The 23,057-nt window shown below is 39.5% G+C and overlaps 1 protein-coding gene across 1 annotated transcript in view; it reads left to right on the forward strand.

Annotated features, from left to right (window-relative positions):
- The first annotated feature begins 1,551 nt into the window (after positions 1-1,551).
- UBE3C (ubiquitin protein ligase E3C) overlaps positions 1,552-23,057 on the forward strand; it is a 191,676-nt gene continuing 170,170 nt past the window's right edge. The window contains exons 1-4 of the mRNA XM_030550104.1: positions 1,552-1,973; positions 14,498-14,551; positions 20,229-20,303; positions 21,090-21,236. Coding sequence (XP_030405964.1) covers positions 1,908-1,973; positions 14,498-14,551; positions 20,229-20,303; positions 21,090-21,236 — 342 coding nt within the window. The 5' untranslated portion in view covers positions 1,552-1,907. The remainder of the gene's footprint in view (positions 1,974-14,497; positions 14,552-20,228; positions 20,304-21,089; positions 21,237-23,057) is intronic.

Below are 23,057 nucleotides of genomic sequence, written 5' to 3' on the forward strand. Positions count from 1 at the left end.
TGTCCTCTTCTTATTTAAAACATCTCCTGTAAAGGTAAACAAACTTATTTGTCTTCGGGATTGGCTGAACAAGAAGTAGGACTGAGTGGACTGTAGCCTCTGAAGTTTTACATTGTTTTGTTTTTGAGTGCAGTTATGTAACAAAATTTTTTTTACATTTGTAAGTTGCACTTTTAGGACAAAGAGATTGACCTGCAGTACTTGTATGAGGTGAATTGAAAAAATACTATTTCTTCTGTTTAGCATTTTTACAGTGCAAATATTTTAAATCAAAATATACACTTTGATTTCAATAACAACACAGAATACAAGATATATATGAAAATGTAGAAAAACATTCCCAATATTTAATAAATTTCAAGTCTCTTGTTTAACAATGCAATTAAAACTGCGAATAGTTTTTTTGAGTTAATCGCATGAGTTAACTGTGATTAATCGACAGCCCTAAGAATTAGACAATGTAACTATCCAAAGTTTAGATCCACAACTGGAACCTGATCTGTGTTCGGTCTGTTATGGTGACAGATCAGAGTTAAGTTTGGATCTGGAGCTGAACTTCCCCACTACAGTTCAGAGGGGTCTGGTTTTAGTGTTCTGGTTTGGGGTAGACTTCAGTTACATACAGACAACTCACATTTATCTAACTGTCAAGGGGAAAGCATCTAAATCCTTCAGCTAGTGGGAGCTTTGGATAAAAATATTTTTCCTAGACACATTCTACGTTTGGGCAAAACCACCGCATTTTGGAGGAACTGAAATGTGGATAAGGGGTTCAGATCAGGGGCGCTTGGATGTGACATTTAGGTTGAGATAAGAAGGGTTTGGCTAACCTGACAGTTAGGGCAGGGGCGGCTGCAGGCCCCAGCATGGCGCGGTGGGCGCTCTGCCGTTTGCTGGCATGCCTGCGGAGGGACCGCTGGTCCCGCGGCTCCACCGGCGCCGGGAGGTCGACCTGAGCCGCAGGACCGGTGAGCGGCAGAGCGCCCCCGCGGCATGACGCCGGGCTTGGGTCAGCGAAATGTCTAGAGCCGCCCCTGATTCAGGGTTAGCGAAGGGGGGGGGTGTCTGGGTACGGTGACTCGGGGGTGCTGGATGAGGTGCCATGTGTTCGGAAACCAGGGGTTCTGAGTCAGGCCCTGGAGGGCTGGAAAAACTGAGGTGGGTTCGGGGGACAGTCGGGGCCAGGGCCTGCCTGTACTTGAGGGGTGGCGGCCTGCCGGGCTGCTGAGGGGCTCTGCGGAGACGGATCTGAGGGCACGGAGGGCCCTGCCCCCGACTGAGGCATGGAGGAGCCGGCCCAGACTCCTAGTTGGTCAGGACCCAGGGGCCACGGCACAGCCCCCCTCGGCCACGCGCCCGCAGCGGCCGCGGGGCTGCGCCACTGGCGAGGGGCAGCACGGAGCGGAGCCCCCGCCCCCCGCGCGCCCTGCCCGCCGCTGGGTCACGCTCTGACACTGACGAGTTCCAACTGGAGGCCGGGCGCGCGCGGGAGGCAGGCAGCGCGCGTTCCTGGAGGCTGCGGCGGGGCCGCGCGCCGACTGGCTGGTCGGCGGGAGCGCGCAGAGGGAGCTGGTCGGCGGCCATTTTCTCTCCGGAGCCGGCTGATCCCTAGTGCAAGGGAAGCAGCCGAGCCAGCTCCCCTCCGCTGCACGGAGCAGCAGCTGGTGGTCAGAGAGGGAGGGGGCTTGGGGGGGCGTGCGGGAGGAGGAGCAGCCCCTCCTGCGTGGGGGCAGCCCGGCGGCAGCAGCAGTGGGAGGGAGGCAGCGAAGGTGGCACGGGGGTGACTGGGTTTGTGCCTCCCCTGGACGGGCAGCGGCTGCCCCTTCCCAAGCCCCGGTCATTGCCCCTGTGCAGCGTCAGCCTGGGAGGCAGCAAGGGCGCCGCTCTAGATGGGATAAGCTGTAAACATGTTCAGCTTTGAAGGGGATTTCAAAACCAGGCCCAAGGTGTCTCTTGGAGGAGCAAGTCGGAAGGTAAGAAGCGCGGGGGGGCTGTCTGAATGATCGCTCGTGTCTGATTTTCCTAGCCTGCCTGTGCTGCCTTTTGCACCCGGCTGCTGGGCCTTACAGATGGGAGCAGGTGTGACTAAGGTTTCGTAGGGGCAGAGGAAGAAATAGCTCTCCAGGCCCATGGATGATGTGTGTGCTCCCTTGTTTTGATTTGTATTTTAAATCAGGCCCCGCACCCCTCAAAGCTCCAGGTGCGTTCAAAAGTGTGTGAGAGAAATTACTCCCCCCTCCAAGTGATCTGATTTGTTGTGGGAACCATGCTTGGAGCAGTTAGTTTCTGGGGCGCTTTGAGTGAAGGGAGATAGTTAGGAACCTCTGTCGTTTCTTTTAAAGTCTTCTTTGAAACACACAACAAAAATCATGCGTCACTGGAATGGGGGAGGGATATACTTGTAGAATTTAAAATTGCAAATTCATGGGGCCTCCATCCTAAATGGCTCAGGGTTGTCAGGGTACAATTTTACCCCTTCCTCGCTGAGTTTGCATTCAAACAGCAAACTGAAATCAATGTGTCATGTGCAGAGTGAGTAGGAAGTGAAAAGGTTTGGTAATTTTTGTGAGCCACAGGGGACTCTCAGATCTAAAGAGCAAACAAATTCCAAAACAAAGTTTTTGAAGCAGCTTCATTGGAAAGGTTTTCCTCCCTTTGGTTCATCAGTTAGATTCTGGTTCTGCTTGTCATGATCGCTATCATGTGGGAAACAGCAAAGAATCCTGTGGCATCTTACGGACTAACAGACGTTTTGGAGCATGAGCTTTCGTGGGTGAATACCCACTTCGTGGGATACATGCATCCGACGAAGTGGGTATTCACCCACGAAAGCTCATGCTCCAAAACTTCTGTTAGTCTATAAGGTGCTACAGGATTACTTGCTGCTTTTACAGATCCAGACTAACACGGCTACCCCTCTGACATTTATCATGGGGGAGCTGTTTGAGCTCTGATGTAGTGTATTTGTTTTATTGTTCAGTAACATAAATGAAAATATAGATTTGGGGCTGTGCATTATAATCATGTTTGTTGTTGTTCTCAGTTTACTACCTAATCTAGAAAGTCCCAGAAGTCTGGGCTATTAAGAGAAAATTGTGTTAGAGATAGCTCAGTGGTTTGAGCATTGGCCTGCTAAACCCAGGGTTGTGAGTTCAACCCTTGAGCGGGCCATTTGGGGATTGGTCCTGCTTTGAGCAGGGGGTTGAACTAGATGATCCCTTGAGGTCCCTTCCAACCCTAATAATCTATGATGATTAAATTCACAGTGAACTTTGCTATCACAGTATTATCTGCTACATATTTTCATAAAGAAAATGTACATCAGAACTGTATTAAGTGTGTGTAACTATTCATCTGAATTATGGAGGAACTATCTTCCTCTGACACTTCTGATGACTAAAAGCCATTTATGGTCATTAGAGCTCATACATGGCATTACATTTTTGTATGCCAAAAGTAGAATAAATCTTAATAGTTAGAAGTGGCAATTGGCAGAGCATGCCCTGCTCTTCAGGAATGTATTTTAGGTATTTTACATCCTTTGGCATCAAGTTATGATCACTAATAGTATCACTTACAGAATATGTTTCCTCTTCCAGAAAGGGAAAAAAGTATCATAATATCTTCTGATACTATTATTAATTTCTCTAGTTTATGCAAATTGCAGTTGGATTCCCAATCATGGTGGGAATAATATTTTATAATATGGAATAATAATTTGTAATATGGAATACAGTTTACTAATATATTCTGAATTAGCACACACAAAGGATAAATTCCTATAAGGGTAAAGTTGCAAGGGTAAATGTTCAAAAGTAAGGAAATGTGAAAGCCAAAATTGAGTATACAACTCACTTCTGCAATCTGATCTAGATGAGTGGGCTCTGTTGACTTCAGTAGCTCTGCCCTGATGCATGCATCTGCCCACCTAGATCTATTTATTGTTTGTGTTATCAGTGGGACTATTTACTTGAGTTAAGTTAGTCACGGTTTTCAGTATTAATATGGACACCATAGGAAGCTCTAATATAGATATGTGTTTTGAAGAAAGTACTTACAGCATTTGGTGAAGGTAATAATTGAACTTTATTTGTCATGTCATATGAAAAATACAGATTATCAATTTCTGCACAACAGGACATGCTATAGTAAATATATGGGTGTGGCAAATATTTGCATAGAGTTCAGGAATTGTGCATCTCATTATTTTTGCTATACCACATGATAGACTTTTGTGGGGAATTTCCCCATACTAATTAATTACAAAATCCAAAACCTGTTTCTTGTGTCAACCTTTTCTGAAAGTTTGAACTATTCTTTGGTAAAAACTCTCCCTTCCCCAAGTTGTTTGTACCTTTTTTAAAAAAAGATACACTTCAAACCTCTAATCTTGTGAAAGAATCCACCCAGGCAGATCCTGGCACCAGTGCAGAGCTCCACTGAAGTCCAGCCAAGCTCTGTATGGGTGCATGGTTCTGCCTACATTGATACAATTGCAGGATTAGGGTTCAAGTAAATGGTACTGTTTAAGTATGTATATAGACTGTCTGCTTCTGAAATTAGGGCCTTGTCTGCTCTAGGAATGTTTTGCTGGTATGGTTATACTGGTATAGCTAAACTGGCAAAACACTTTTAGTGTAGGTTCATAAACTATACTGGCATAAATGTAGTTATATTGGAGTAGCTATGTCAATAAAATAAAAAATCTCACTCCCTAACTAACATCTATATTGGTGCAACCTTTAAGTGTAGACCAGTCCTAAGGGACATTTTAATGGGTCAATTTCTTTGGAAAGAACACTTAGTATTTGGGCCTAAAAGCTGATTCTTTTTGATAATAGGCCCACACTGTGTCATACAATGGCAGGTCTTTCTTAAAGGGACACTGAGTTAAAAACCATATTTAAAAATATTTATTTACTGGGATTACTAACATCTTTCTTGATCCAGGAAGCTGAATGTAATATAATTTATCACTATGGTTGTGTAGAGTTGGCTTGGGTTCAGTTTTGCTCTAGATAATTTTACTTTTTGGTTCATGTGCATCAATATAATCTTGAATGTAATTTTTAAAGTCTTTTAACTGAACGAAAAAAATCTTTAATTTTTGTTTTAGGTGTCATTAAACCTCTTGATTAGGAACAGTTTTTTTTTCTGGCAATGTTACAGTACCTGAGCAAGTTCCTTTGAAGATTTCAATTGTAATATTTTTTTGTAATTTTTAAAATGTTTCATAGTAAATAAATTTGTGCATGCATGATATCTTCTATCAAAGAGCCTGCAAACACACCACTGGTAGTGTTTACTTTCATGCTTAGACCCATTGACTTCAATAGGACTAGTCATACTAGTTGTGTATTTGTTTGCAGGATCAGCTATTATCCATGCAGATTTAGAATTGGATGACCAGCTGGTTTATTTTCATTTTTTGTCTTCCTACAAAGCACACTAGTACCCTGGCTTTTGAGACCCTTTGAATATCACTGTTAGTTTCAGTTTTCACTTAACTATTTCAATAAGTTTCTAGGCCTCTTCATTTGAAAGATAGTCTTCAAACTGAAAACTGATTGTCAGGGTTGAGAGTTGAAGAAAAATCCCCATAATATTCTTAGTTACTTGTGGACTACCTTCTCCACCTACTCCAGAGCTTGTTTTTGAGGTCTAAAAGGCTTGCAGCTACAGAACCTCTGATTTGGGGGAGGAAGGGTTGGTTTGGGAAGTGATGGGCCAAAGAATCACTTTGCTGACCTGCTGCAAAAATCTTTAGGCTGTCCTTGATTTCAGCTAAAAACTGCTTTAAATACTTTGGATTAATTATAGTCAGACCTACAGTACTGGCCAGTTGTCAAGGTTGGTCAACTTTTACCCTCAACAGAAACTTAGGTCCTAAATCTGCAACTGCATCCATGTTGGCAGATCCCTTCCCTGTATGGAATCCCATTGAAGGCAAGGGACTTTGCATGAGAGTAGGGATCTGCCCATGAGAGCTCTTAGCAGAGTAATGACATTTTGTAATACTTGACAGGACAAACTGTTAAAAGGGATCCTGTCAATACAAGCTTATCTCAAAATGTAGAATTTGTAAAACAAACTTTCATCAAACTTAAGCCCATTAAATAGTATCAAAATTAAAAAAAAAAAAAACAACAACAAATCCAACACCTGTTTTAAAATATATATTCCCCTGTAGTGTTTGTGACTCAGATATTTCAGTACCACAAAACTGAAAGTGAAATGGACTTCACTGATATTTTATTTATTTATTAAATTGGTACTTGGAGAAATGAGGAGTTAACAAAGCTTAAATAGTGTCAAGTAAATTGGACTTTTAAAATTCTTTCAATTTGAATAATTTGAGGCTTTTAATAATGAACTAAGAAATTTGTTCACATAATATTGGTATGACTTCCATTGACAATATTACTTTAAGAATGAGGATTCTTGTATTTTTTTAATAGGAGGTACACTGATAGGATCTAGAGAAATAACTTAGCTTGCATAATATAGACAGCACATGGAATGACTCACTAGGAAATAAACAGAAATTAGTGAGCTAAACAGTAGGATTTAGGGCCCCAGTACTGCAGTGAGATCTGAACAGGCACAGGGCTCTGCTGGTATAGATTTTATTGTGGGATCTGGATTTACAATTATATACATCTGTAAGAATTATAGAATTGTGGGATCTGTTTGAATGAAAAAAAAGTGATATGTGACACAACTGCATATTGACTAAAAACTTTTCATCCTTTCTTTCAAAAAGGAAGTCTTAACCTTATTTTATTTAGAGGTTTTCATTATATCTATTTTTTCTTAGAAATGCATTTTACAAGAAACAAAATATTTTATATTGCATTTATAACTGTACACCAGATCACTATTAAATGACTGGCTCCTAGGGCTTTAGATTATGTGATTAAAATTTGTGTTTTGGGTGTTGGTACCCTGGGAAAGAATTATACTGCTTTATTGTATCTGCAAACGATACAGCATCGGCAGACCCTTATGCAGAGGTGGCGTCCAGACTCCAAACTGGTATACCTCTACTCCGCTATAACGTGGTCATGGGGAGCCAAAAATCCCTACTGCGTTATAGCTGAAACCCTATTATATTGGAATAGGGGTGGCAGGGCTCCAGCGGTGATTTAAAGAGCTCCGGGGTCCAGCCGCTGCGGGGAGCCCCAGGCCCTTTAAATCGCCGGTGGAGCCCCGCTGCCACAGCCCCGGGATAGGGGAGGCAGGACTTGAATGGTGATTTAAAGGGCCCAGGGCTTTCCCTAGCAGCCGGAGCCCCAAGCCCTTTAAATCACCGGCAAGCCCCGCTGCCGCAGCCCTGGGGTAGCAGTGGCAGGGCTCCAGTGTTGATTTAAAGGGCCAGGGGCTCCCTGCAGCAGCTGGAGCCCTGGACCCTTTAGAGCACCACCGGAGCCCCGCTGCTACTGCGCTATACGCAATCCCGTGTTATATCAGGTCGCGTTATAGCAGGGTGGATGTGTAAGGTTTTGCCCATACCGATACTTCTGAAGTACCGAGGCCTAAGTTTTGCAGTAGACTACACTGTTTCCACTGCATAGATTTGGAGTTCAGAGATAATGCTGTTCAAGTATTCTTATCTCACCAGGGAAACCTTCGAAACAATTTATAAATACATATATTTTCTGGGGGGTTTCTTCCTTCTACTTCATAAGGAATTTTCCTCATCTTTAAATTGAAGCTACAAATTATGAAGTGATAGTTAAGGTTGCAGAAGATATTCCATTCTAAGCTGTTGTTATTAATCCTTTGGTACTTTTTCAAAATTTGGGCTGAAATTTCTAATCTTAAAGGTGAACTTTTTTCTGTAAATTTCAGAAAAATTGAACAAAACACTTAGTTATCAGGCAGTGGAAAACATACATCTTTCCAGTTTTGATAGAATAAATCAAAGAACATGCTGCTAAAAATTATCACCTGTTTATTTATAATACAGTAGAGCCTGAGGCTCAAGTCAGGTCAGGGCCCCATTGCTTTACAGACATATAGTAAAGATAGTCCCAGCCCCAAAGAGTTACAGACTTAAATTCAGATTGGTAAACAGGTCCATGTGGATCAATCATCATGTCCTTGTGGAGTCTGTGAAGTCAGTGGAGCTTTACATGACATCAAAGTTGTATGGGTGGATGAACTTGTAGCAAAGTTTCTTCATAAATGAAGGATTAAGGTCTAAGTTTAAGTTTGCAAGCAACTGGGAAATACGTATTACTCTCCGAAGAGCTGGTAATAGTGCGAATATCCTAGGGTAGAATCCTGGCCTCACTGAAGTCAATGACAAAACTCCCACGGACTTCAGTAGGACCAGGATCTCATTCGCATCTCTTTGACCTTTTTAGATCCATGAACCCATAAAGTCAAGTCTTAGGATTGGTAAAATCATTTTTTACATTACAGAGAAGCAAAATGAGGAGAAGGAAACGTTTCTAATTTTGAGTTTTCTTGTTTATTATGTATTGGTGTTTCTGATGGTCACTCAATAACATACTTCTGTTTTCTAAAACATATCTTCAATTGATATCTTACACGGTGGATTTGATTTAAATCAAATTGATATAAATCATGATTTAAATCACTAGTCAGGAAGGCTCGATTTAATCGTGGATTTCTACATAAAAGTGCATTCTAGAATATGCTGCCCAAACAGTTTCACTTTTGTTTCTACTGCCTTTCTCTCCCTTCTCACATTTATCTCCAGACTTCTCCTTGTCCAGATCTATTCCACCCTTGACCAATCTTCTATTCATTGAACTTTTTGAAACTTTGCACTTTTACAGTGAGGTAAGGGATTGACTCTGTGTATACACATTTGCAGAGGGATAATAGGGTTGAGGTCTGTTATGTCTCACTTCTATATATTATTTATTTGAAAACATTTTTGCTGTTAACAAACATGTTATCTCTGGAGACACAAATCCACAGTTTGAGAACTACAAAACTAAGCATCTCTGATGGTAACTTCTAGACTGAGCACTTTGTCCCATTGGGTAGATAGAAAAATTAACCTAAGTAATCTATACAGAAGCCCCTGGAACCCCATAAGATTGGGTCCATAATCAATGAACTATTGGAACTCAATTACAAAACTTTTCTTAAATATTACTTAAATATATTGTCTCATACTATAGAATTAGAATTTATAATCCGTAGTCCATGATGAGATGTCTTTGAGCTATAATGTATCATAATTAAAACTATCTTTAGGTTTTTTCTCAAAAAGCATTTTATAAAAAAATACAATTTAAATTCTGATTTTTTTAAAATTTTGTTTTAAAAAATCATTGATTTTTATCCACCTTGGTATCTTACTTAATACACCAATGAAACTGCCAGCTTTCCCTTATGTATAATGCAGTACAGCCAGTTTTTAAATTATTGGCTTGCCATATCTAGAGTTTAAAATGTAATTGGTGAACCTTGCGAAGGCTTTACACACAACTTCATGGCTCTTTGTAATGCAATAACTTTTGAACACCATGTCTAATCAATTCCAAAATTTTAGAGAATGTTCTCAGAACCAGTGGACAGAACCTTATTGATTTTAGGAAAAATTGAAACTGAAAGAGGAAAAATGGAGCACAGATGGAGCCCCTGCCATCTGAATAGCACAGCCACATCTTTAGGCACTCTGCAATTGTCTATAGATCAAACAACTGGTTGATGGCACCAGTAATGCTTCCCAGCATAACAACTTCCCCCATTTCATCTTGGCTTATTCTCCCAATAGAGTTTAACTTGTCAACACCTTGAATGTCTTATGTCCCAGACAGAAAGAAGAATAATGACAGGAGGATGTTTGGGGAATTAGGGCGTGCACACAGTCCCTGGCAGGTGGGAGATTGGGGGACCCTGATATAGGAAGGGAGGGATAGGGGCATACAGACCTTCTAGTACGGGTGAAAGTATGATTGAGGGGCAGACAAACCCCTGGGCTTGGGGAGGAATAGGGGCACACCGAACTCCTGTCCAGGAGAGACTGAAGGGAGTTTTTGAAAAAGAAGGGGTAGAGAGAGTGACAGAGTTTTGAGGGAGTTGTGGTTGTGTGTAGTAAGTATGGCCTACAGAAGCTGCAAACTGTTATCCCCGGTATTGTAAATGTTACTTTAAAAAAGTGTCTCTTCCAGTATAATCACTGATTTTCATGCCATGAGCCTTTCTTTTTATAATATACTCTGTGTCCTCTACCTGCTTCCTTCACTTCTCTGTTTCTCTCCTCTCTGCTTCAAATTTCTTGCCTGTGTCAGTCTTCATCTGCTCTTCTGTCTTGTCTGTTCCATTTTATCTTTACATATTTATTTTTTGTCATCTTGCTTCTGTCTTTGTCCTTGTGCTTTCTGTACCTTTCTTCTGCTTAGCTCTGCTCCGCATATCTGCTTCCTGTGCTTGATAGTGAAATGTCTGAAGCTACTGTCTGCTTTCACTTCAAAATGTGGTACTCTTTCATGCTGTACTTACCTGCCTCTAGGATTGCATCATATCAGGTTTTTGATTTTTTTTGGCTGGTACAACAGCCACTTGTGTGGTCATAGAGGGCTTCTGAAACAATACTTTCCCAGGCTCAGTATACTGCATCTGGGGAGCCTGCAAAAATGGCTACTGGCAACCTTTGCTGCAGGGGAGAGTGGCCTCACCTCTGACTCTCCATTGGAAGAAAGAATGGCTGGAACAGAGATTATTATTTATTAAGTGCTGACTTTGTTCTCCATGCTGTGTGAAACACACAGATGCAGTCCATGCCTTAACTGTGAAGAAGAACTGCCAGCTGGCCTGTCTCTCTACTTACCTTTTTTAGGGTGCAGTGGAAAATCCATGTCTCTGCACAACTTCCCTCAGTAATGATATGCAGTGTAAGATAAATAATATGTAAGAACAATCCCTCTAAAGATAGCAGTGCAAACTGGTGACATGCAAGAGAGGACAGGAATGCTGTTTTCCTGATTTTGTTTTTCACTCAATAGTTGCAATGATGGAGATTTAAACTGCACATATTTGGTAATGGTGAAGGGTTCAAGGGTTTTTTTTATTCATAAGTCACAGAGATCTTTACTGTTGCCTGCCTCTTTTTCTGGCTTCCTTACATTCTTCTCTCCCCAGGTTTATGCCTCCGCTCTCCTCTACTGCATCTGCATCTCTTCTTGTCTTCCTGCTTGGGCCTTACCCCGCCTAAAGACTCTTTAATTTAGATCTAAGGGACCAAGGCAGGAACTGCAGCTACACACCCCCTGCATCTGTACCCTCCGAATGTGGAGCAAACATGAGAAGTACGTGCTGCAATTAAGAAGTGGCTGGCTGGCTGGCTGTCCAGCAAGGGAGTGAGGTGGCAGCAGCCACGTCTGATAGATGCTCAGAAACAGCAGCAATGAGGCAGAAAAGCAGGAAAGTAGCATGACAGGGAGATGATTTTGGAGCCCACTGCAATGTTAAAACCTAGGTGACTGTCCAATGTGCCAGTATCTCAGGCCACTGCCATATGCCAGAGGAGGGAGTTAAAAACATCATCTAGTAGCTGTCAGGAAACTAGTTGACACCTTAGATGAAAGAAGCCAAATATGACTCAGTACCAGTAATGAGATTGCAGAAATCCACAGTTATTAGTTTCTGACTGACTGATTCTGTTGTCTACTGTGATAGATTTTGTAACTGCTAGTGAAACTTCCTCTACTCTGTTCTTCCTCCGGTGTGGTAATTCTAAATGCAAAAGCAAAGAAATATAACTAGATAGATAAAGATGCACCTGAAATACAAATAATTACTGAGATTTTCCCCCAGAATTGTTACTCATAGAGCATACATGTTAAGTCAGCTACTCCAATTCTAACAGGTCTTTGTTTACTGCTTCTTTATGGAGTCAAATTTTTTAAAATGTCTTAAGTGATGAGTTTTCTACCACTTGCCTTGAGTGGTTATTTCACAGCTAAGTAAATCCCACTGTCAAAAAGATTTTTCTGATTTTCATTATAAGTGTACCCTTTAATCGTAGTTATAATTCCATTATATTGATGTTTAAAACTCAAATAAATGGATATTTGTCTCCCTTCTCCTTTGGTTATTGGTTAGCCAGGCTGTACACATCTAATTGTTCTATTTGTTCTCTGAAAGTTAGTTTGTCCATGATATCTAGTTTATACAATACTCTCAAAATTAAAGGGTATTTGAATACTGTAACTTGAAGTATTTATACAATATTGGATCAAGAGCATTAATTTTATTTTTATAAGTATATCAGTTTAGACAAGTGTTCACTCAGGTGTGAGGAAATGGACTATTAACATGGCAGTCAACTAATCATTAGTTTACTGAAACTGAAAGGGCCACAAAGGGAGGAGTGGGGGGAAGCAGACTATAAGGAGAATATGGTTTTGGGCCTCCACTCCCTCTTCCCATTTTTTCCTGTCCATGTATGTCTTTTCAACCCATTTTTCATGTACTGCGGCTGTCTCTTTCCCATCTCCCTCTGTTCATCCCTCACCCACTCACATTCATCTTTAGCCAGATATGTCTTCCTTTTTCTGTTTCTCTCCTGTTTTTCCCTCCACCCTGAAATGTGCGAAATTACATGTGTACATGTTTCAGAGCAGGACCATTTTCTTATTGGTTCTGTCTGCAGAGTGAAACAGGTGAAGCAAGTACGTGGTGTCCCTGGGATTGTGTTTCTGTGCAGGAGTTTGATACTCAGAATGTTTCATCAAGTGCCAAAGCTCGTAGTCCACTGGGTATCAATTGCTAGAAAAGAGGTAATCTGTAAGGGTATATCCTAAACACTCAAGTTATCAGTTAATTCATACTTGCTATCAAAATTACCCTTTTATATATTTAATTCATGGCATATTATTAATTTCAGTTGTTTTTTACATGATATAGTCAGAAATTTACCGTGCCAGTGTGAGAGGCCTCCTTTCTAGTTGAATGGTGGCTTTTTTTTTTTTTAAATCTTAAGATCTTTTTATTATCTTTTTTTATTGTGTGGAATAATATGCGGAAACAGTTCTCTTTTAGAGACCAATGACTGTAATGGTGTCTTTGAAAATTAAAATACTGTCTTTAGAGGAATAGGTGGTCAGATTGGCAGAGACCCTGTGGGTTTTTTGCCTTCCTCTGCAATGTGGGTCCTGGGTCACTTGCTGGTTTGAACTAGAGTAAATGGTAGAATCTCTAACTTGATGTTTTAAAACCAGGATTTGAGGACTTCTGTAACTCATCCAGAGGTTATGGGTCTATTACAGGATTGGGTGGGTGAGGTTTTGTGGCCTGCGATGTGCAGGAAGTCAGACCAGATAATCCTGATGGTTGTTTCTGGCCTTGAAATCTATGAGTCTAGAGCAGGGGAGGGCAAACTATTTCCCGTGGGCTGGATGCCTGCCCTGGCCCTGCGCTGCTCCTGGAAGTGGCCAGCACCACGTCCCTGCTGCTCGTGGGGGAGGGAGGGTGCAGAGGGCTCCGTGTGCTGCCCTTGCCTGCAGGCACCATTGCCTGCAACTCCCATTGGCTAAGAATGGGGAACTACAGCTTTCAACTCCCATTGTTTGCCATGTGAATTGAGTGCTCTGCACATCATAGGTTCAGATAGTTAATTCCTTTTGAACCAATATAGATACATCTATACTGGGGTTGGGGGGGGGTTATATAAGGATGTCAAAATATCCTTGCACACAATATGTTGAGACAATTTGTTGACATCTTGCTTCTCACACCATGTTTTGTGGAGATGGAGGAAGCCTAATGATTTTGTGATTAAGGCAAAAGACTGGGGGCTTGGCTACACTCGAAACTCCAAAGCGCTGCTGTGGGAGCGCTCCCGCGGCAGCACTCTGAAGTGCGAGTGTGGTTGCGGCGCCAGCACTGGGGGAGAGCTCTCCCAGCGCTGGGGCACTGTTTACAATGGTGCTTTACAGCGCTGTAACTTGCTGCGCTCGGGGATGTTTTTTCACACCACTGAGTGAGAAAGTTGCAGCGCTGTAAAGCGCCAGTGTAGCCAAGACCTGGGACTCAAGTCTCCTGGTTTTGTCACAGACCTTGGAAAAGTCACTTTGTTCCCAAACAAGTGCTGAGCATATGTATAACGTTCTTAAAGTTACACACGTTTTTAAGTCCTTTGCTGGACTGGGTAATTAGTCTCTCTCTCTGCCTCAGGTTTCCATCCGTAAAATAGGGATAGTATTTCCCTAACTTACAGGGAGGGGTTCTGAGTATAAATTTGTTAATATTTGTGAACTTTCAGATGGATGGTGATGGGGGCCATATAAGTAACAAATGGCTAGGCAGAAGTAGATAGATAATACCAAATGTAATTAGTTGCATCAGATCTGGGCCCATAACAGCGAAAATGCTAATAGGTCATTTTTCTGCCTTTTCTTGAACATGGACTGTATTCTGTACTGTGAACTATTTAAAAATATGTATTACTTTATACAAATACCTGAACTTTTGAGTGAAAACACTGCGGCAGCTTTATTTTGTCCCCTTCTAGGAAGAAAAGGCTTCTCTTCTGCATCGTACCCAGGAAGAAAGGCGTAAACGAGAGGTAAAATAGAGATAGTATCGTGGAAAACAACAGCTTGCATGTACGCTGTAATTTTTTTCAACCTGATGATAGTTACACTTTGAAATCTTGTACTTTAGTAGAGTTTTACTTGAAATTATTCTATAGGGTGTTTTTTTTCCAGTTTGTGAACTTTCTATGTACATTTTGTTCTTCCATATATTGGAATCAACAGAAGCATTTAAACTTCCCCCCTGGATTTCCGCAATATGAACATTCTTCTATAAGAACTACTTAAAAGAAGTATTTAGTATCTGATGCAATGTCCATGGAAATCAATGGGAGTTTTGCCAATGACTTCAATGAGCATTGGATCAGGCCTTAATGGAAAAAGGAATTTATGTGGCCAGGAATTTTCTCCTTATGCCTCCCTCATCCCTGATTCTTCCGGACTGGGACTTAGGAGACCTAGGTTCTATACCAGACTCTGCCACTGGCCTCTTCCCTTTTCTGCGCCTCAGTTTCCCCATCTGTGGAAAGAGAATGATACTGACCTCCTTTGTAAAGTACTTTGAAATCTACTGATGAAAAATGCTCTGTGAGGACTAGGGACGATGATGATGATGCTTGAGCCTGCAGTTAAATCATTATCATGTGTTGGTGACATTAGTCTGCTGCCATAATTACTCCAAAATCACTTATGAAAAGAATGTAAAGGGAACAGTGAAAATACCATTTTCCAAACATAGTTGTCTTTAATGAACAAACTTGGCAATAAAATGATACCAAGTAAGTGGAAAGTGAAAGGATTCATTTTTGTTTGACCTTCTCTGTTTTTAAAAGGGGTGAAAATACTCCTTTAAGTTTAGATAATTGGTCTCAGACAACAATGTGTACCTGAATAGTTTCATGCTGATAAAGAACATAAACAAGAACATTTGACTAATAAACCTGTGCTTTGGTTTTTTGCGAGATAGCTAACAAGTTTTGTTGTAATTCACTATTTTTTATATTAGTTACTGGGTTTTGAGATATAAAAGGATCTGATTTTTAAGTTGGGTGTACCATTATGTACTGAATTTACACATGCAATTTGGTATTTTGTATCTTAAATTACTACTCCCATTTATGATATGCCAATCCTTACCAACATGCAAAAGTACTATTCTGTGTTTCAGAAACATTTTGCTGAGTGACAAGTAGCTAACACACTCATTCAGTTTCTAATACTTGCATCAGAAACAAAGCACCATGTATGGGTATATAATAGGCATATACTTTGTGTATGTATCACACAAATCTGTGTATAATGTATATATCCACTAGGGCTGTCGATCAATTGCAGTTAACTCACCCGATTAACTCAAAAAATTAATCGTGATTAATCACACTGTTAAACAGTAGAATGCCAATTGAAAATTATTAAATATTTGTGGATGTTTTTCTACATTTTCAAATATATTCTCACTACTCCCATTGGCCGGGAACGGCCAACGGTGGCCACTGGGAGCTGCGGGTTGCTGTGCAAATGTAAACAAAGGGTCTGACAGCCCTCTAGTGGATTACCCTGATGGGCCACAAGTTGCCCACCACTAATCTAAAGGTTTACATTGTTTTATTTTTGAATGCAGATTTTTTTGTACATAATTCTACATTTGAATTTTCAGTTTTCACGATAAAGAGATCGCATTACAATACTTGTATGAGGTGAATTAAAAAAACTGTTTCTTTTGTTTTTTACAGTACAAATATTTTAATCAAAAATAAATATAAAACAAGCACTGTACACTTTCTATTCTGTGTAGTAATTGAAATCAATACATTTTCAAATGTAGAAAACATCCAAAAAATTTAAATAAATGGTATTGTATTGTTTAACAGCGTGATTAATCGCATGATTAATCGCTATTAATTTTTTATTGCACCATTAATTTTTATCGCACAATTAATTGCGATTAATTTTTTTAATCACTTGACAGCCCTAATCTCCACATGTATTAGTTTTACAGTATGAAAGAAAAGTCTCTTTTTAGAAGAGAGTTTTTTCTTTTAAAAGAATGAGTCCTTTGAGAATAAAATCAGTAATGGCTTTGAAAAAATGCATGCAGTGAAATCTTAATAGTGGCCTCAGACTTCAAACTCACAATTATGGGTCACTAATTGATAATTATGTATTCTAGGATGAAACCCATACCTACAGAGAGGGAAAATATATCTGCCTTGCTGCATAATTTCACCCTCTGATATTATGGAGAGGTGGTGCATCTCCATAGTTGAGGTTGATAATTTTTCCTAATTTTGCCCTTCCATCCATTAAAATTTTAAAATCTTTGATATTTCAAATTTTGTGTTTTGGTCTGGGGCTGGCACAGAATTAATTTGCTTAAATCTTGGAATAGTCAAACAATCTGTTTGGGGACCTGGGATTCAAAAACATACTGCAGATGTTGGATCGTGTTTCTGAAATTCTTTTAATGCTTTTTTGACACCTCATCTCAAAAATGGCTTGTCTTGGAAAACAGGACAAAGGCATATTTGGTAAATTAATCACTGGTTAATTAGGATAATAAGAATGGCTTGTATGTCTACAGGAAACTTTTAAATAGCATCAAATGTCACATGGAGACTTTAGCCTTTCGTTTTTTTTTCTTGTTTGTAAAAATGGAAGTGGGTTGTCACAGTGATTTAAAACAGAAAGGAAAAATGTTAACCTGTCCCCAAGTAACCTTCACTGATTTTGCTGTTGCCCGATTTCCCTACTTCCCCTGTCCTCAGCCATTGCCTTTGAGAGTTCCTTACCCAATTATCTGCAGTTTTATCCTCCTCTCTCCCCAGTAATGCATCCTACCAAATAGTACAGATATGAATGGAAATGTAATCTATATGCACTTTCCTCAGATATTTCTTATCACCTTAATTGGCTGTGCTAGGAGTAGAAACTATTGAACTACTTCTCTAGTATCTGAGCCAGCTTGGCTTTATGCTTAATTCTTTTTGCAGAAATTAAGTCTCTTTAAGGAAATGATACTTTTAAGACATTCCTGGGCACTGAGAAGGCTCCATAAAATGTTCCTCATTTTTGTCTAATTTTTGTGGGAAGAGAGAGTGTCTTTCCCTATCTCCATGCCATGTCCCTGGGTCTGAAGCACCAGATCTCATCTTCCTCTCAGAAGCATAGGATCCCTTTATATGGATTAAGACTACACCAAGAGTATACCCAACTGATGTCATCTATTTCTTATCCTAACAGAAACAACCCTAAAAGCCCCTGAACTTTGGCTAATCGCTTGGGTCAAAGGGTATATATAACATAAGAATGACCCTATGGGTCAGACCAAAGGTCCATCTAGCCCAGTATCCTGTCTTCCGACAGTGGCCAGTGCCAGGTGCTCCAGAGGGAATGAACAGAACAGGTAATCATCAAGTGATCCATCACCTGTCTCATTCCAGCTTCTGGCAAACAGAGGCTAGGGACACCATTCCTGCCCATCTTAGCTAATAGCCATTGATGGACCTATCCTCCATGAATTTATCCAGTTCTTTTTTGAACCCTGTTATGCTCTTGGTCTTCACAACATCCTCTGGCAAGGATTTCCACAGGTTAACTGTGCATGTGTGAAAAAATACTTCCTTTTATTTATTTTAAACCTGCTGGCTGTTCATTTGGTGACCCCTAGTTGTGTTATGAGAAGTAGTAAACAACTCTTCCTTATCTACTTTCTCTACACCATTCATGATTTTATAGACTTCAATCATATCTCCCCTTAGCTGTCTCTTTTCCAAGCTGAAAAATCCCGGTCTTATTAATCTCTTATCATACAGAAACAGTTCCATACCCCTAATAACTTTTGTTGCCCTTTTCTGAACCTTTTCCAATTCCGTTATATCTTTTTTGAGATGGGGCGACCACGTCTGCACACAGTATTTAAGATGTGGGCATACCATGGATTTATATAGAGGCAACATGATATTTTCTGTCCTATTAAAAAAGGGATAGATAATTATTCCCAACGTGCTGTTTGCTTTTTTGACTGCTGCTGCACATTGAGTGGATGTTTTCAGAGAACTATCCCCAATGACTCCAAGATCTTTCTTGAGTGGTAACAGCTAATTTAGACCCTATCGTTTTATATGTATGGCTGGGATTATGCTTTCCAATGTGCATTATTTTGCATTTATCAACATAAAATTTCATCTGCCATTTTGTTGACCAGTCACCCAGTTTTGAGAGATCCTTTTGTAGCTCTTTGCAGTCTGCCTGGGTCTTAACAATCTAGTAATTTCATATCATCTGCAAACTTTGCTACTTCATTGTTTGCCCCTTTTTCCAGATCTTTTTTGAACATGTTGAATAGGACTGGTCCCAGAACAGATCTCTGGGGGACACCACTATTTACCTCTTTCCATTATGAAAACTAACCATTTATACCTACCCTTTGTTTCCTATCTTTTAACCATTTACCAGTCCACGAGAGGACCTTCCCTCTTATCCCATGGCAGCTTACTTTGCGTAAGAGGTTTTGGTGAGGTACCTTGTCAAAGGCTTTCTGAAAATCTAAGTACACTATATCCACTGGATCTCCTTGGTCCATGTGCTTGTTGACCCTCTCTAAGAATTCTAGTAGATTAGTAAGGCATGATTTCACTTTACTAAAACCATGTTGACTCTTCCTCAACAAATGATGTTCATCTATATGTCTGACAATATTGTTCTTTATTATAGTTTCAACCAGTTTGCCTGGTACTAAGGTCAGGCTTACAGGCCTGTAATTGTTGGGATCATCTCTGGAGCCCTTTTAAAAAATTGGTGTCACATTAGCTATTCTTTAGTCATCTGGTACAGAAGCTGACTTAAATGATAGGTTACAGACTACAGTTAGTAGTTCTTCAGTTTCACATTTGAGTCCCTTCAGAACTCTTGGGTAAATAACATCTGGTCCTGGTGACTATTGCTGTTTTAATTTATCAATTTGTTCCAAAACCTCCTCTGATACCTCAATCTGGGACAGTTCCTCAGATCTGTCACCTAAAATGAATGGCTCAGGTTTGGCAATCTCCCTCACATCCTCAGCTGTGAAGACCAATGCAAAGAATTCATTTAGTTTCTCTCCAGTGGCCTTATCGTCCTTGAGTGCTCCGTTAGCACCTCAATTGTCCAGTGGCCCCACTGGTTGCTTAGCAGACTTCCTGCTTCTGATGTACGTAAACAAACATTTGCTATTACTTTTTGAGTCTTTGGCTAGCTGTTCCTCAAATTCTTTTTTGGCCTTCCTAATTGTATTTTTACACTTCATTTGCCAGTAAGAAGTATTATCAGATTTGAATCAGTCATTGAAAAGTGTGGTGTTAAAACACTATGTTTAATGAGATATGAAAACTCCTGTTCCGTTCTTGAAATGTTATCATCTATTACTAAAAATTGCTTATCCTGCTTTAAATTTACATTGCCTTTACAAACAAAAAAAAACTTCTTCCTGGGCAAGACTAAATTGTGTATATGTATTTGTTACTGATGTTTAAGTCACAGACACCTTTCTCTTATTTTGATAAAGATATATTTAATTTTCATAAATACGCAAACGTACAGAAAAAGCAAATTGGATAGAGTATACAAAAAACAAAAATACTTTTGAATACAGATATATATGATAAAATAATAGAAACAAGATTCAGTTCTGCATCCTGTGTTTTTGACTGCCTTATTTCTTTCTTTTTATAGGAAGAAAGACGAAGGCTGAAAAATGCAATAATCATCCAGTCCTTCGTACGGGGGTACAAGGCCAGAAAGTATCAAGTAGGTATTTTTCTCATCAATTGAGAGAGAGAGTGTGATAAAATAAATGTGTAAAACAATTTAATTGAAACTGGGGTTTCTTAATACTATAGTCCTTGCCATTTCTGTTGAGAAACTTTGATATTGCTAGCTTCCTTTTGGTAAGCATGGTTCAAACCCATATAAGAATAGTGAAAAGCGAGAGTTTGTTTTATTCTCAGTTTGGCCTTATTTTTAAAGGGCATTGTTGAGCATTGACTTCAATGGGAATATTCATGTTTTCAAAGTTAAACACATGCATAAGGGCATTGCTGGACCATGTTCTTGAAGATCCCATTTACATGAAGAGAATCTGGGATTGCTTAGCACCTCTGAAAATTGGACCAAATGTTTCAAGTGATGAAATAGCATTTCTAGTGTGTGATACACAAACATGATTCTTCGTATAATTTAGGTGATAGGTTGGTTTTGAAGGGACTTCTTTAAGACAGCCCTGGGTTAGTTATTCTGCAGAAGGGTTGTTTGTTTATGGACTGGCTAACAGAGTGGGCTGGATCAAAACAAGTTTATATTAAATAGTATTATTTCTTAACATGGATCTTCAGGACAAATTGTAAACAAAGAATCAGCATAATGCTGTTGAGGGGATTTGTATAACTTGGACTCTTAACAAATATGTAAGATCAGAATACTACCTACACTTTACCTGTCATTAAGATGGAAACTCAAAACAAATAGCTTAAAATCCTGCATTTATATTTTAATGTGTTATCAGAACATAATTTTAATTTATTTTTAACTTTTAAGTATTCCATCCAAAGAAGTGAATTTGATCGCTGTGCTAATCTGGCACAATCTGGAGGAACTGTCTCCATTACCAGTGGAGCTAATCTGACCCTTTTAGTACGTCAACTTCTGTTTTTTTATAGACAGAAAGAGGATTCTAAGCGTTTGGTGAGTGCCGGTACATATTTTACTCTATTGTAGTTAGTTTTATTTCTTGCATGTTTTTTAGTCACTTCATTACTAATTGCTTCATTCAGCAGAAATAAGTGGGTGACTGCAGAACAGGTTTAGTTATCCTTTTGATCCATTTGTGACTGATAGGGATAGCATGTCTGCAGAAGTCTAAATCCTGCAAGAAAGAAGGATTTAAACTTTAAAGTAAACGAATATGAAACTGTTGTGACAGTTTTAAAATTTAAAATATACGAAGAATACATTTTTTCCTGGTTAGAAGTCTAGAGCTTTTTTCGTTTTAACTTCGTTTTAACTTTATTTTTCTTTTTTTCATTTTAACTTCTAAAGATGGGATGAACATTTCTCATCTCTTAAAACTTTTCAAATGAGGAACTTCCTTCTTTCTCAGTGAAGAAAATGCTAGTACATCTTAGTCTGTGTTTTGTAAAGTGCCTTGGGCATTTAGTGTGCCTGAATATGTATAAGATAATGTATTAAATTGGTTCATTTGTAACATGCCATATAGACTGTTATATAAAACATAGACTAAGACAAGACATGGCTGCTTAGTCTGTTAGCCTAGCTTTGAGAATTTTAAAGGACTAATATAGATATTATTTTTATGCAACATTGCAGATTTGGCAGTGGGAGGGAGGGTATAAACTAGTTGACCCTGTAATTGTACACATTTACACAACTCTTCTGAAAGCCAATATGTTCAATAATAGGACCTTTTAACCAGTTCATACATTCTAGATTACAGTATATTCCCTTTTACCTTGCATCACCCTTGTTTATATTCTTAGATAAGAGGGGTAGCCATTCCTGTTTTCCGAGTGGTCCACTAGTTATCCAATATCTAACCTCGTTCCATTTCCTCAGCAATTTCTTTAACCCTGTCATTTCTAAATTAGTAAGTCCTAGTGTACAGTTCACGCTGAATATTTGCCTAAAAGCTGACCTTCTTAAAACTATAGCTGAAAATCATTGCTTTTTCTACAGTCCTAGCTCAAACGCTTTACCACCTTCTGCTTATGTTTTTCCCCACATGTATTACCAGAAAATTTTGCCTGTATAGGGGATCAGATAATACTTATTTTAAAAACTTGCTGCTAGACTATTTTTGATGTTAATAAGTGGTATTTCCTGGTCCATATCATTCAGACCAGTATTTAAATCTTCTTACAAAATTTGTCAGTGTGTTCAAGGCATTCTTTTCTTATCCCAACAAATCGCTTAAGCAGCCATCATATCATTCATACCTCTTTCCTGTTGCAACAGTCTCACTGCCTTCTCATTCTATTCTACAGCGGTAGAATCTGAAATGTGAATAATATTTACTAATATATATAAATAATTAAAAATAGTCTATTATAAGGAACTGGTAATTAACCGCGACCGTTTCAGATGACATCAAGGTGTTTCATAGATTCAGAGAGGTTTAAGTCTGGAGGGATCATTAGATCATATAGTCTAACTTCCTGTATATCACAGGCTCTTAAATTTCACTCAGGTACCCTGTATTGAGCCCAATAATTCATGTTTGGCTAAAGCATGTCTTCCAGAAAGACATCCAGTCTTGATTTAAAGATTCCAAAAGATGGAGAATCCACCACTTCCTTTGTTAGTTTGTGCCATTGGTTAATTGTCCTCACTGTTAAAAAAAATCTCTGCCTTATTTCTCATTTGACTTTGTCTAGCCTCAGCTTTCAGCCACTGGTTCTTGTTATGCCTTTTTTGCTCAATTAAAGAGCCCTTTATTATCCAGTATTTTCTCCCTGTGAAGGTACTTATGCAGTGAAATCAAGTCTTGGA

Source organism: Gopherus evgoodei, chromosome 2 (assembly GCF_007399415.2).
Source record: "Gopherus evgoodei ecotype Sinaloan lineage chromosome 2, rGopEvg1_v1.p, whole genome shotgun sequence".
NCBI classification, from domain to species: domain Eukaryota; kingdom Metazoa; phylum Chordata; order Testudines; family Testudinidae; genus Gopherus; species Gopherus evgoodei.